We start from the raw sequence: 15,820 nt of genomic DNA on the forward strand, positions 1-15,820 counted from the left end.
GGGTGACGGGAGCGAGGACCCGAGCTGGAAGTTTAGGGCTTTTAGAGCCGAGGTCTGAAGTCCTCGAGTCACTGCTCTTGGCTCCAGCCTTCCTCAGGCTTTCACAAATACCTGATGGTTTAAAAGTTTTGTTCATGCTCTGAGGACCCAATGTCACTGTTGCGTTGATGCCAATGGATTTATCTGGAGTGGAAGCAGAGCTCTTAGTGAAGGCAGCACCAGGTAAACCAGGCCTGCTCTTATTGTCACCTACCTGCTTTGGTTCACTTCTGCCGCCGTGCGGCTCCTGGGGATCTTTCCTATTAGATAACACACTTGTGGCTGCTTTGGGGTCTAGCTGTTTTGGGGTTAGGTCTGTCTGACCAAGGAGGATCTTTTCAGGTGCCTTCTGAACACCTAAACTTCCTGTTGGTTTGGTATGGTTGCTAAGATTTGAAGATTTAGTCATGTCTGCACTCGGTCTGGAGCTTTGAGAGTTCAAGGGCAGCTCACTTGTTTGAGGTTTTCTTGTCAAAGGTGACTGAGATAGTGTTGCTCCAGTTCGACTTGTCCTGGTTTCTATCTCCCTCTCCTTGTTTCCCTCCTGTCCTCTCTCCCTCTCTTCCCTCTCCCTCCCAGCCAGCAGTGTCTCCCTGCTAAGCGGTGACTCCTGTCTTCCCAATCTCCTCGCAGGCTTCAGCATACCAGTCTCTGGTGTGGTATAGGATGAGGATGAGGGCAGCGGTGGAGTATTGGGGGGCAAATTTTCCCCTTCTGTCTCCAACAGGCTCTGAAGCCCGAGCTCACAGAGGAAGGCATCCTTACGGTACTCAGAGTGCTGTACCTCCAGGCTGTGCTTCCTCAACGGTCCTCCCAGCCCTCCAGTAGAGCTGGGCTGGATCAGAGGTGAGCCCAGCTTCTCTGCTGACTGCACCCGTTTGAGAAGAGGTGACCGAGGGGGTTCGGCACTCTTGGGCCTAGGCCGGACCACTGGTGGCGAGGAATGGAGCTTCACAGGGAAGGACTGGGTGGTATTGGAGCTCCCCACGCTGTGCCCTGGCAAGGGCGGAGGTGAAGACTGTGTGGGAGAGGGTGTGTGGGCCAGCGGGGATAACGGGATGTTACCAGCAGACTTGCAACGGGCAGAGCGATACTGGCGGTGGAGTTTAGGTGAGAGGCCATGCAGGGAGCTGGGTCGCATGTGCTGGGAGGGAGCTGGGGAGTTTGGAGTGCTAGAGGCTGGAGAGCTGCTCTGTGAGGAGCCACCTAAAGAACCACAGAATGCAGAACAGATCAATTAAGATGCACAAAATACCAGAAGAAACAGTAAACGTGATCTGCAAAACTGAAATCTGGCTTTTTGGTCTTGTACAATTTCTGACTTTTTCCCTGTGCTCTGTTTTGGAAATACATCTGGGAAACTCCCAAATCTATTTTCTTAAAATAGGATTAGTAGTTTTTAAAAACTGTGAACTAGAATTAGAGTACTTCTTTTTGAAGATGTTTAATTCCAGGGTCCTACCCAGGTATGATGGCTCAGGGGTGGAGCGGTAGCCCTGAGTTGGGGACCGGGCAGACAGGCTATGGGTTGGGGAGCCAGGAAGACTCTCACTGGAGGACAAAGAGCGATTCAGAGAGGACAGGCTGCGGCTGGTGTGCAGCAGATTGGACTGCTTAGTGATCTTACGGAACAAGGAGCTCCGCTTCTTACTGCAGGATAGGAAGAGGATGAAAAGAGGATGGGAGGGGAAGGTTTGAAATAGGAGTGACATATACAGAAATAAACATTTATCTTTTTACTAACTTGACTTTGAAGAACAATCACTGTTTTTTGTTTTTTGATACTTTACATTGCTGCTGATCATTTTTGCATCAATTCTGTAGCTTACAATGATGTAACTAGAAGAAACATCATAAGACAAAATTACTAGTTATAGCAAATTATTTGGTTTATTTTGTTTGCCAACATTGTGAAAATCCCCCGTTGTTGTGTTCAAAGTAACAATAACCTCTGACATTTCAGCTCCTACCTGTCCTGGCTGTCCTTGCCTATAGTCCTCTTGTTTCGTCGGGCCATCTTACACTTGTAGCTGGCCTTGCGGGCAGGACCCACTTTAATGGAGGTGTTCTCAAAAGGTGTAGTTGTCACTGTCACCTTGTTACCACTCTGCAGAGATGAATGAAACTGAACTAAACTTACACTGATCATTATAAATGTTAAGGTTATTTATGTAACTACTATAACCACGGCTCATCACCTGCCTGTTCACGTTTCTAATAGATTTTCCCCGCTCAGCGACACACCCGCTGAGAAACCGACTCTGATAATTGGCGATTCCATAGTCAGGAACGTGAAGCTAGAGACACCAGCGACCATAGTCAAATGTTTCCTGGGGCCAGAGCGACATCGAGTCAAATCTGAAGCTGCTGGCCAAGGCTAATCGTAAATATGGGAAAATTGTTATTCACGTCGGCAGCAATGACACCCGATTACGCCAATCGGAGGTCACTAAAATTAATGTTGAGTCGGTGTGTAACTTTGCTAAATTAATGTCGGACTCCGTAGTTTTCTCTGGACCCCTCCCCAATCTGACCAGCGATGACATGTTTAGCCGCATGTCGTCGTTCCGTCGCTGGCTGTCTAGGTGGTGTCCAGCAAACGATGTGGGCTTCATAGACAATTGGGCCACTTTCTGGGGAAAACCCGGTCTGGTAGCGAGAGACGGCATCCATCCCACTTTGAATGGTGCAGCTCTCATCTCTAGAAATCTGGCCGAGTTTATTAGCCGACCTAAAGCCTGACAATCCAGCGTGGGGACCGGGATGCAGAGACGCCTCTAAAACGCCTCTCTACAGTTTCCTTAGAGCCGCCGCCCCCCTCAAACCACATAGAGACTGTGTCTGCCCCTCGAACATATAAATCAAATAAATCAGAAGTTAACACAAGAGGAGTTATTCATAAAAACTTAATAAAAATTAAGACCACTCCTCTTATTGAACAGAAAAACAGAACTGTCAAATGTGGATTATTAAATATCAGGTCTCTTTCATCTAAATCTCTGTTAGTAAATGATTTGATAACTGATCACCAAATTGACCTACTTTATCTTACTGAAACCTGGTTACAGCAGGATGAATATGTCAGTCTGAATGAATCAACCCCCCTCAGTCATAAAAATTATCATGTTCCTCGAAGCACAGGTCGAGGTGGAGGAGTAGCTGCAATCTTCCACTCAAACTTATTATTAAACTTTCATCCTCAGAACAGTTATAACTCATTTGAGAGCCTCACTCTTAGTCTCTCACATACAAACTGGAAAACACAAAAACCAGTTCTACTTGTCATTGTGTACCGTCCACCTGTCCCTTACTCAGAGTTTTTAACTGAATTTCCAGACTTCCTGTCTGATCTAGTGCTTAGATCAGATAAAGTTATTATAGTGGGAGATTTTAACATTCATGTAGATGTTGAAAATAACAGCCTCAGCACTGCATTTAATTCTATATTAGATTCAATTGGTTTCATTCAAAATGTTAACAAACCCACCCACTGTTTCAATCACACCCTGACCTATGGCATCGAAATTGAACATCTAATAGTTTTTCCCCCAAATCCTGTTTTGTCAGATCATTCTTTAATAACATTTGAATTTAAAATGATGGATCATGCAGCATTTGGAAGAAAATTCTACTACAGCAGATGTTTATCTGGCTATGCTGTTAATAAATTTAAGAAAATGATTCCATCTTTATTTACATCTATGCCAAGCATAAACATAGTGGAGGGCAGCTGCCTCAATCCCACTCACTACCAAACTGATCATGTTGTTGACAGCGCTGTAACCTCACTGCGTGAAACGCTTGATTCTGTGGCCCCTCTGAAAAAGAAGTTAGTGAATCGGAGAAGACTAGCCCCATGGTATAATTTACATATTCGTACCTTAAAGCAGGCATCGCGAAGGCTGGAAAGGAAGTGGCGTTCTACAAACTTAGAGGAAATTTTTCTAGCCTGGAAAAACAGTCTACTAACATATAAAAAAGCTCTCCGTAAAGCCAGAACTGCATACTATTCATCACTAATAGAGGAAAATCAGAACAATCCCAGGTTTCTTTTCAGCACTGTAGCCAGGCTGACAAAAAGTCACAGCTCTGTTGAGCCCAGTGTTCCCTTAGCTCTCAGCAGTGATGAATTTATGAGTTTCTTTACAAATAAAATCACAACTATTAGAGATAAAATTCAGCAGATGCTTCCTATACCTGCAATAAATGAATCTTCTACTACAGTAGCTCTTGAATCATCTGTAGGACCTATGTTTAGACTGCTTCTCTCCCATAGATCTCTCTGAATTTACATCAGTAGTTGCTTCATCGAAATCATCAACGTGTCTCTTAGACCCCATCCCGACTAGACTGCTTAAAGACACCCTGCCATTAATGAACTCATCTTTATTAGACTTGGTAAATTTATCTCTAGTATCAGGCTACGTACCACAGGCCTTTAAGACTGCAGTAATCAAACCTTTACTCAAAAAGCCTAGTCTTGATCCAGGAGTCTTGGCTAATTATAGACCAATATCCAACCTAACATTTATTTCTACAATCCTAGAAAAAGCTGTTGCTAAGCAGCTATCAGACCACTTACACAGGAATGAACTATTTCAAGATTTTCATTCAGGATTTAGAGCACATCATAGTACAGAAACAGCACTGTTGAAAGTTACCAACGATCTTCTCTTAGCCTCAGATAAGGGACTTGTTTCAATACTTGTCCTCTTAGACCTTAGTGCAGCATTCGACACCATTGACCACAACATCTTATTACAGAGACTGGAGCATGTGACTGGTATCAGAGGAACAGCGTTAAAATGGTTCCAATCCTATTTATCGGACAGATTCCAGTTTGTTCATGTCCATGATGAACCTTCCACACGAACAAAAGTTAGTTATGGAGTTCCACAAGGCTCCGTGCTAGGACCGATTCTGTTCACCCTGTACATGCTTCCTTTATGATATGTCATTAGGAAGCACTCTATTAATTACCACTGCTATGCAGATGACACTCAGTTGTATCTATCTATTAAACCTGTTAACACAAACCAGTTAACCAGACTTCAAGCCTGTCTAACTGACATAAAGGCCTGGATGACCAGTAGCTTTTTACTTTTAAACTCAGAGAAAACAGAAGTCATTGTATTTGGGCCAAAAAATCTCAGAAATAACTTTTCTAAAATTATAGCTACTCTAGATGGCATAACCCTGGCCTCCAGCACTACTGTGAAAAACCTTGGAGTTATTTTTGACCAGGACATGTCCTTTAACTCACACACACATAAAACAAATCTCTAGAACTGCCTTCTTTCACCTGTGCAACATTGCCAAAATTAGGAACATCCTATCTCAAAATGATGCAGAAAAACTAGTCCATGCATTTGTTACCTCAAGGCTAGATTACTGTAACTCATTACTATCTGGATGTCCCAATATCTCCATAAAAAGCCTCCAATTAATCCAGAATGCCGCAGCCAGAGTCCTGACAGGAACTAGCAAGAGAGATCATATTTCTCCTATATTGGCTTCTCTTCATTGGCTCGCTGTAAAATATAAAATAGAATTTAAAATCCTTCTTCTCACATACAAATCCCTTAATAATCAAGCTCCTTCACACCTTAAAGACCTCATAGTACCATATTATCCCAATAGACCACTTCGCTCTCAGAGTGCAGGTCTACTTGTGGTTCCCAGAGTTTCCAAAAGCAGAATGGGAGGCAGAGCCTTTAGCTATCAAGCTCCTCTCCTGTGGAATCAGCTCCCAGTCTGGGTTCAGGAGGCAGACACTCTCTGTACTTTTTAAGGCTAGACTTAAAACCTTCCTCTTTGACAAAGCGTATAGTTAGGGCTGGCTTCAGGCAACCCTGAACCATCCCTTAGTTATGGTGCTATAGGCCTAGACTGCCCAAGGACCATCGGTGCACTGAGCTCCCCTACCCTAACCCCCCACCACCACCTTCCCTTCCCACCTCCTCCTCTCCTCCTTTCCTTCCACCTCACATGTATATTCCACCATTGAATGTCACTAACCTTGTGCTCTCTCTCTCTCCCCTAGTTTGTGCTCTCTCCCTCTCTCTCTCTCTCTCTCTCTCTCTGTACCTTCTGCAGGTGTCCCTGGTCCTGGTGCTGTGTATCACTTATGTGCAGTTACCAGCCCCACCAACCTGCAGTGTCTATTTGTTGTTTATTGTTGCTGTTCTTTTCTCTCTGCTCTATCCACTCACCCCAACCGGTCGAGGCAGATGGCCGCCCAAACTGAGCCCAGTTCTGCTGGAGATTTTTTCTTCCATTAAAGGGAGTTTTTCCTCTCCACTGTCGCCAAGTGCTTGCTCATAAGGGATTTGTTGGGATTTTAGTTTTAGTTTTTGTAAAGTGCCTGGAGATGATTTGTATTGTGATTTGGCGCTATACAAATAAAATTGAATTGAATTGAACTGAATTATAACCCGACCAGCTGACACATTGTCTTGGTATTTTTTTGGAGGCTAGAAGTTAAATGAAGCTGCAATTCAATTAGATGAGTGCCGTTTTCCCATAATCCACTGCTGTTCTTTTAACAAACATAATCAACATTGAGAGAAATACTGATTAACTTACAGTAAATGTGAGAATGAATAGACCTGCAGATTCCTACCTTCAGGATGAGCTCTACCACTTCAGTGTGGACCAAACCATGAACGGGTTCCCCGTTGACATGAGTGATGAGGTCACCAGCACACAGGCCAGCTTCCTGGGCAGGGCCGCCATCCTCCACATGCTGCCAGCAGACACAAAAGATCCAAGATCATAACACACAAAAATCCTATAAACATTCAGTGTACATTATAGTAGTTCAGCTTTACACTTTAATCAATCCTAAGATCAGCCTGAATACTTTCAGCTCAGATGGACCACATCTGGATGCTTACAGATTAGCAGGAGGAGAAATAACATATAGAAATTGTGAACTTTATGCTCTTTAAACACTTCAACAGTTTAACATAGTGCTGAAATCTCCTCCTCTTTTGGACTATTGTTTATTGAATTCACTGTTAAATTATACATGAACTTTAAAAATACATCCAAAGCTCATAGCACAAATGATCTTACCCAAACAATGTGATGCACACTGTAGATATCACTGTCTCCAATGTAAACCCTGATGGCCCTGAGGGTGAAGCCGTACTTCTTTCCAGAGCGATGGATGGTGATGGGGGAGTGCAGCACGTTCACTGTGGGGCAGAAGTCTCTGCTAGGTGAGGAATCACGGGATGAGGGGTTGGAGGAGAAAGAGTGGGGAGACATGGGACTGGCCAGCGGAGAGAAGCCGCCATGCTGCTCCACTGGTTGCAGACAGAGGGCAAGAAGTGAGATATTAAGACAAATTAATGTGTCCTAAAGGATTTCAATAAACTCTTTCTTTGTGCCTCTCACCTGATGGTATAATGACAGACAGGGCTGTGGCAGAGGCTGACTTAATGACCTTATTGCCAGGTCTGGAGTTGCGTTTCTCTCCATCACCAGACAAGTGCTGGTGGCGAGCCCTACGGAGGACCAGGTCATTGGTGGCCCGAGGCCCCAGAGGATCATATAGAGGAGTCATGACATCACGACTGGCTGCTGCAGGACCTGGAGATAATGTGATGGCTGTGGTGACACCTGGGGTCTCTCCAGGTCTAGAAGGCTTGTCTGTGAGGATGTACAGTCATGTGACGAAGTTATTTAACTTTAAAACAGCAGGAATGCAGGTGAAAATAGCAAAGTTAAAGATTGTGCAGCTAACCCCCGACTCAGCAGTAGCCATCTAATTAGGTATTATTGGCTCCTGCACTCTTCCCTTGTTTTCGCTCTCTCTTTTTTATCATGCTTTCTCTACTGATGGTGGCACGGTTGGCAGTGGTTAGTGCTGCTGTTCACAGCAAGTGGGTTCTGGGTCCAAGCCTACAGCTGACTGGAGCCTTTCTCTGTGGAACTTGCATGTTCTCTTTATGTCTGGTACTCTAGATGCTCCTGTCCACTCTAAAATGTGTCAGCCTTGTTATATCTGTCCCTTTGACCCTCTACAGGATAAACGATACAGATAATGGATGGACGGACTTTCTCTTCTACCCTCCAACTTATTTCCTCTCCTCCACCATCACTACCTGAAAGCCTTCCGGTTGCAACACACCTGCGCTGTTGAGGTCTTTCAGACTCGTCCTCTGCTCCAGGAGGCCTGATGAGGGAACACTGGTCCCATCCAGTGAGGTTCCACGGACCTTGATGGGCACCTGACGGGACAGGACATCTGGATCACCCTCTAGGGCTGAGGCAAAACGGTGCGTGTCCATTAGTGCTGAGAAACGTCGCCGAGCACCAAGGGGAGGGCTTGCATCTCCCTCCATGTACAAGGACTCTGAACAAGACAGGCGCTTCCTGCAAGAAAGGGACATATCACAGTCACATGAGGCGATATAAACCATGCCCCTCTACATACCCGCCAGAGGGGGGCATGAAAATGTGTACCAGCTTTAGCCCTTTAAATCCATAGGAAGTGGGTCTCCTATCACAGAGGCCACCATGTTTCCACAGTAACCCAGAAAGAACAATCCAAACACTAGATAGAGAATCACGTTTTGTTTTAAAGGTCAACGCTGCTGTACCCTCTTTCACGCCTGGAAACAGGTGGGTGGGGTGTGATTGGGTGCTCAGAAGGTTGCATTTTGCAATCTCACCACTAGATGCTGCTATACCTTTCCCATTTTACACCTTTAAATCTATAATGAGCTTTAGCTGCAAAGGAATCACAGCTGACAGGTAATTCCTACTTGATATATAAGAGGGAAAAATCCAGCATGTAAAGTACTAAATGATGAGCCACCATCATCTTATCAAAACATTATGAATGAGTTAATACCAGTTGGTCTAAGCTGCTCTCTGACAAATGTAACAAAAGTTGTTCTCTTTCATCCAGAGAAGAGAGTAAATGGTTTTATTTAAAGGGCTGAAAATAAAAGTTAACTTTAATTTCTGGTCAAAAGAAATAATCACTATTGGAGCCTGACAGGTGTTGACAATGGCAAATGGAGAGAAAAAAATATCAATCTTAAAGGTACAACTAGCATTAAACCACCTGTATTCAATAGTCAAAATGTGCTAGTATTTACCCTTCACTGGAAAAAACATTGCACTAGATACGAGACATATACATTTGCATTATTCATAACAAATAAACACTGATGGATTGGCGACATACTGGATTTCTCTGAAAAATATGAAACAGCAAACTCTCCTCATTTTCAAGCTTGGGAGAGGTGGGATTTGTTGCCTGTTGCTGACTAAAAGTGAGTGTGATCTCTCACACAAAGTTCTTTTTATACAGAAAGTGTCAAAAATTTGTGACAGTGAGACAGAAAGCAGCTATTCAAGCATGGTGGGAAATATGACAACTAGGCTGCTGAACGCTAAAAAAACCTTCAGGGAAGCACCTGAATGCTAACACCCCACCTCACACAAATATTAGGAGCACCCAAACTCAATCTGCTATAAACAAACATATCACGTCAGTGCCTCATTTGGACATGCCCATCACTCACATCTCTGGTGATCCAGTCCTCCAGCTCTTGTCCCTCATGCTGAAGCTGCCCAGGCTCTCTCTCTTGGCCACCTTGTCCTCCCGTGGGCCCTTGTGTTCCCGACAGGACACAGAGGTCGTGACCTTCTGCTCCAGCTGGGACAGATGCTCCATGCTGCTGTACACCTGCAGGGGGACACAATCTGGTCAATAATCTGTTAGAAGGAAGTAAATATTGCTGGTAAAAGTATGTCAGAGTGTAATTTTCTTCATAACTATTCATTTCCAATATAAACCTGCCTGTTTATAAAAGCAGGCATGTTCTTATGCACTATTTACATGATGAAAGGAAACATTTATTTCAGGGTATCAGCATTTAGATCTTCCAGTAACCTAATCTGGTTCTTTTTAAGGAGCTTCCAGCCGACCTCCTGTAATTACTGTTTCTAGCACTGCTGGTTTCCAGAGATTCAGTTTTAGGACAGTTTTACTGTAAAATGATGGAAATCTGTCCTTGAATTTTGGCATGAAATAGTCACAATTTAAATATTGGCACGATAAACTGGCTATTGGCAGCTTCAGTCTAAAAATGCTAAAAACTGGCTTCACGGTCCACATCATCTAAGATCCCCTTGTCATAATATTGCTTGGTTTCTAATTTAAATATTTATCAAACAACAATCATAAATACATTTTGATGTGATGATGTCACCTTATAAAAACTATGTACACTATGTAATAATTTATTGTAATCAATGCTGTGTTGTTGTAGTTGCATTATCACAGATGATACAGCCATTCATTCTTCTATGTCTTTATAATATCTTTATCTTTATAATTTACTACTGGTATTATGTGAAATAAGTCTTGCAGTTGTGTACATATCTTGGTTACAATACAGGTGCCATTATTTCTTATTTTCTGTGGCTGAGCAGGAGCTAAAAATGTTTAAATCCTTTTCTTTGTGTAATAAAAAATATACTGAAAGATTTCAATAGGAGCGAGTAACAATGTTGGAAGATACTGCAGGATTAATAGTTAATGTTTTTTGGTTCACTACCTGTATACAAAAGATGCATGTGTGCTTTCCCAATAACGGTATACATCCGTAGTCTTATCCAATCATTTTTATCTTTACTATTTATTTATTTTTGTTTTTATTGTCTAATAAAACTGATTGTTATTATACATAAAAAGCACAGAAACAGTTTAGGTCTCTGACCTTTGCTAAGAATTTTCATGTTGTTTTTATCTTCCACTGTTATTTAAAACTCAGTAATCCCCTTTATGCATTATAAACTGACCCCAGGATCATGGGCATGACTTAAAAAATGCCAATAAATGTGACCTATTATGCTGAAAGCCAACAGAGCTTCTCTGTGTTCACCATACATGTATGCATGTGAGCACTGGACCACAGAGATGTGCACACAGTCACACTGGAAGCCTCATTATGTGCAGAGTAACACAGCAAAGCTAAGCTGTGTGGGGGAGGACAAAAAGATGAGCTATGGTAATGGAAACTAAAGAATAGCCAGCCGTGCACCATGGAAACAAGTATCAGCTGAAGACCTGGCTGTCTCCTCCAGAGGAAAAGCACAAGATGCCAGAGACAACTTTATTTTATTTATGCAGCATCACAAATTAGTGATTTATTTTAATAAAAAATAAAGCTGCTGTAAGCTCTGGTTTATTGCTCATGCAAGTGTGTTTGCTTTTTCTTTTTATGTTTTGAAATGAGATTAATTGTTGTAAACCCTTTGGGGTCTTATAATCTCACCTGCACAAAAGAGTAATTTACCTTTTTTTCTTTCAGCTTTTTATCATCCAATTACATCTTTGCTTGTTAAGTACTTTGATTCTATATTGTAGTTGTGTAAATAAACTTCAAAAGTCTTCTTCTATGTGAAGGAAAGCACATTATGTCCTTAAATCACACCACAGTCAAGTATTGAAGGCACGACAGAGGGTTTGTGAGTGGTATATTAAATTAAAATATTAAATAAATTAAATACATTAAAACATGGTCTCTCTGTAGTAACAGGTGAGAGAAAGACTGAATACTAATGTTCACACCAGAGAATTGTGGAGTATTTTTCAAAATGTATGTGTGTACATACATTTTACACAAGCGAAACACACAGCAGTTTCTTGTGTTGGTCAGTGAACTTTGGGGAATAAAGCACAGTTTACTGATATAAATTAATCTGTTAAAAAGTTTATTAGTAAGTTTTATTATTAAACATCTTGTTTTGTCTAAGATATTAGACATTAATGAAAGATATTAATGTTAAATACATTTAAACACCAGAAAAGTAGTAAATCCTTACACTGGAAAAGAGCAAACCAGTGAGTTTGCAGTTCACATTAATATCAAAATGAATGAAGTACATGTTTGTGTAGAGCTCATTATGTGCATTGAGCAGAGGTTCACCTGCTTTGCTTTAGCAAGGTCGCTAACAGCCCTCAACTGTAAAAACATCTTAGATTTAATTGAAACACACCCCTCACTGAGCCACTTTCAATTCACTTAAGAGCTCTTTCATAACTTCATAATCAAGACACCTGAGGATGGACCAGGTGAAAGACACATGGGCACACAGCATCACACGTCAGAATTAAAGGAGATGAGACAATGTAAAGAGTGGATGTGGAATAATAATAATAATTAAACCAACGTCTTCAAACTGAAAGGGTGGAGTGAGCCCTCGGCATTAAAGGTAGACTTGGCTGTGAGTGGGTTAAAATAAAAACTGGAGACAAGTTGAACAGTTACAACACCCCAGTCAGACCTGAGACCAGGTTCCAGCCTCCAGGTGTTGAGATCTGCACAATGTGACCTCATTTTATTTATTTTTTCCCTTCAATTAATCTGAACTGGCAAGTGGGTGTCTGTGTGAGGACGTAGAACAGGCTAACAGAGTGGGAAAAAAGGGAGAACAGAATAAATGATTGCAAGAGTAAGAAAAGGAAGGTAGAGAGACTAAGTCAGACCTTGCTGAAGCGAGGGGAGCAGGAGGAAAACTGTTTGATCTCCACCGGCTCATCATCATTGGTGTCGTCTTCGTCGTATGTATTGATGTGGTGATAACGATCCGAACGTGCTGGCAGAGGAAGCGGGTGAGAGAATGAAATATGCAAGCTGTCCCTTTGACTTTTCTGCTTTGGTGTCAGAAAAATGATTGAAGATCTCATAAACCTAACATTTGATGTAAGTTACAGACACACATACTGTCAAAGTAGCTGGTGTCCTCCTCTGACTCAAGGTGAGGGATGAACTCTGCCTTTTGTCTCAGCAAACTGTTCCAGTCCAATTCAGTGAAGAACGAATGCTGCTTCACCTCAAACGCTCCGCCTGGTGGCAGGGGCACAAATATCACAGGTTCATACAAAGATCAGACTAATATAGGCTGCCAGCTGTAGCATCATACTGCATTTAATGGACAGACCTGGGGTGGAGTCGATTTTCTCTGCTACCTTTCAGCTAAAAAAGCAAAAAGCTTTAAGTGTTTCCAAAAAATCATAAACTGCACTTGGTACACTGCTTTGTTTCCTCATTCCTGTTACCAAATGGCTGCACATGGTCGGTCTGATGTCAAGTCAAATGTATTTAGTACCTGTCCCCAGTCTCACAAGAGGGTTGGTCTGCAGCAGAGCAGAAATGAGGGACTGGGCATCTGCAGGCAGGGCATCATCACCATCTGGCCAAACTATATCATCTAACAGAGACAACAGAGTGAGCACAGAAAGGTCAGAGTAACAAGGAATACTGGAGACATGAAATATTAAACAGAAGGGAAAATATTTACTGCATAGAGCAGTATTTAATATATTATGGCCCAGAAAACTCTGCTGAAACTACTCCACAGGCTTGAGATCCATGCTATAAAAATAGTAATGCTTTACTGATTCTTCTCACACTAAGCATTATTGGCATATGGGTGTCCACTCTTGTGATAAACCTACACCTATGACAGCACACCAGCCCACTCATCCAACATCACAATCAAAACTGCTGACGACACAAATGTCCTCGGGCTCATCCCTGGGGCATATGAGTCAGCATGCAGGGTTGAGATTCAGAGACTTTCTGAGTGGTGTTCTGTGAATGGACTGCAGGAACAAACATGACTCGGCTCAGGCCCCTCTCCACATAAAAGACGAACGTGTGAAAAGGATCCAGACCTTCAAGTTTCTGGGCATCCTCATGTCCAAGGACCTTTTCTGGGCAGCCAACACCATAGCAACTTTAAGTGGGCACAGCAAAGTCTGCATTTCCTCAGAGCTCAGGAGCCACAGCACCAAAATTAAGCTGATGGTGGCCTTTTACCGGGAGACCATAGAGAGGCTGCTAACCTAATGCACGACGGTGAGGTAGTCAGGCTGCTCTGCTGCTGATAAGAAGGCACTCAAGAGAGTGGAGAAGACTACAGAGAAACCAGACTGGCCACTGCTCTCTCTGGAGGACACTTTTAGGTCAAGATAAAGAACTAAGAAGAGTGTCATGCACTCATGCTGCTACTTCCCTACACTTACAATGCACAAATATTATTATTTATTCTGTCTATTGTTGAATTTTATTGTTCTGTGATTTTAAGTTTACACCACAGTGTAGCTGCTTGTATGTATATACAGTGACAATAAGGTCAGTCTAATCTAATCAACACATTAGTTTCTAAACTGAGAGTCTTAAAGTCTTAGGACACTATAAGTACAAAAAAATGACTTTTGTGATTTGCTTTTAATGTACAGTTTTGTGTGTGTGTGTGATTGCTTTCAGAAGAGTACAGTATTGTAATTCTAAAAGTATTTCTTCACCTGTGATGACCTGTCCAAACAGTTCTTCAGGTGTGTCTCCAAAGAAAGGCACACAGCCCACCAGGAACTCATACAGAATGATGCCCATGGCCCACCAATCCACCGGCTTCCCGTAGCCTTGACGGAGAATCACCTCTGGAGCAATGTACTCTGGAGTACCACATACCTGAGTGACAGAGATGGTAAAAGAGCAAGACAGAGGTTGTTGCCATCCAGAAAAAACCTGAAATTTAAAGTCTTTAAACTTTATACAGCCTGTCCACATTGAAGTGCAGTCACAGTCTGCAATTTCCTACAGATATTCTTTTAAGGGTCAGTTCATCCAAACACAGAAATCACTTTCATTCCACTTAACCCTGATGTGAATAGTCAGGTTGAAGTCGCACCAGTCCAATACAATCTAGTTGTCTGTGCAGCTCAAAGCATTAAACATGCCAAAGAAAAATAGGGGCATCTGGAGGCCAGATGTTTGAGACCACGTTCGATGTTCAGACAGGGGATCTTTTATACTGCAGTTCATACTGTCATTTCATCTCTCTCTGCCTTTGGTTCATAGCTCTGTTTAAACTGTCAGCTACCGAAAAAAGCCAATACAATACAACAACAAAACACATTTTCAGACAGTTTCACGTCAGTACAGGACAATTGCTTAAAGTGACAAGTGACTGAAAACTGTTAATGGCAAGGCTTATGGAGAGAGATATATATACACCCTTTGAGCACAAATTCCAAAAAATAATATTTTTGGGTGGGGAATAAGTTTCATCTGTGAATATTTAAAACCTATTGAAAATCAAGTCCACAAAATGTGTTTTGGCTGAACTAGTCCTTTAAAAGGAGTTAGTAAAATGGATGGTGGATGTGTTGTGAATCAATCTGTCTCATAAATGTAAACTGTAAAGAAATAATAAATGCTGTATATGCTGCTCAGGAGATCTGAAATGTAAGATGAATGCACTTGTGTTAATTAATGTGTGTGTGCTGTGTACACAACACAGTCATTAGTGACTGAATGAGAAATACTCCACTAATCAGAGTCTCCACTAGAAACATGAAAGCAAAGCCGTGGTCTGTTTCATTTGCAGATGTGAGCTGATTACTGGCATACAAACAGATGCCTGGTTCCACACAGAGAAGCTGGAGGACACACGGGCCAATTTGACTGATTATGACTGGTTTCATTCAGATCATAAACAATAACTGTAATTGCAAAATTGCATTGTGATGGAGATGCAGAGTATTAATGATTCACTAATTCAGAATACACAAGAAGCTTTGTATTGCAGTGCATTCATTTTCAGATTATTGATTTTGTCGATGACTTGGTGAGTTGGCACGAATGGCTGGAGAATGGCCGTCATATGTTCACCCACCATATATCCCACTCATTTATACAGTTAATACAGCTAATTAAAAAGTATCTGTCAGCAGCCTTTCTTATTT

The 15,820-nt window shown here is 42.2% G+C and overlaps 1 protein-coding gene across 1 annotated transcript in view; it reads right to left on the reverse strand.

The window, feature by feature from the left end:
• Positions 1 to 15,820, reverse strand: part of LOC113128612 (microtubule-associated serine/threonine-protein kinase 1-like) — a 69,823-nt gene that overhangs the window by 1,978 nt on the left and 52,025 nt on the right. The window contains 12 exon segments of the mRNA XM_026304069.1: positions 2 to 1,245; positions 1,502 to 1,689; positions 2,010 to 2,146; positions 6,662 to 6,784; positions 7,117 to 7,349; positions 7,441 to 7,695; positions 8,177 to 8,421; positions 9,582 to 9,745; positions 12,554 to 12,663; positions 12,792 to 12,914; positions 13,177 to 13,278; positions 14,378 to 14,543. Of these exon segments, the coding sequence (XP_026159854.1) occupies positions 2 to 1,245; positions 1,502 to 1,689; positions 2,010 to 2,146; positions 6,662 to 6,784; positions 7,117 to 7,349; positions 7,441 to 7,695; positions 8,177 to 8,421; positions 9,582 to 9,745; positions 12,554 to 12,663; positions 12,792 to 12,914; positions 13,177 to 13,278; positions 14,378 to 14,543 (3,090 nt within the window).

Source organism: Mastacembelus armatus, chromosome 1 (genome assembly GCF_900324485.2).
Source record: "Mastacembelus armatus chromosome 1, fMasArm1.2, whole genome shotgun sequence".
NCBI classification, from domain to species: Eukaryota; Metazoa; Chordata; class Actinopteri; order Synbranchiformes; family Mastacembelidae; genus Mastacembelus; species Mastacembelus armatus.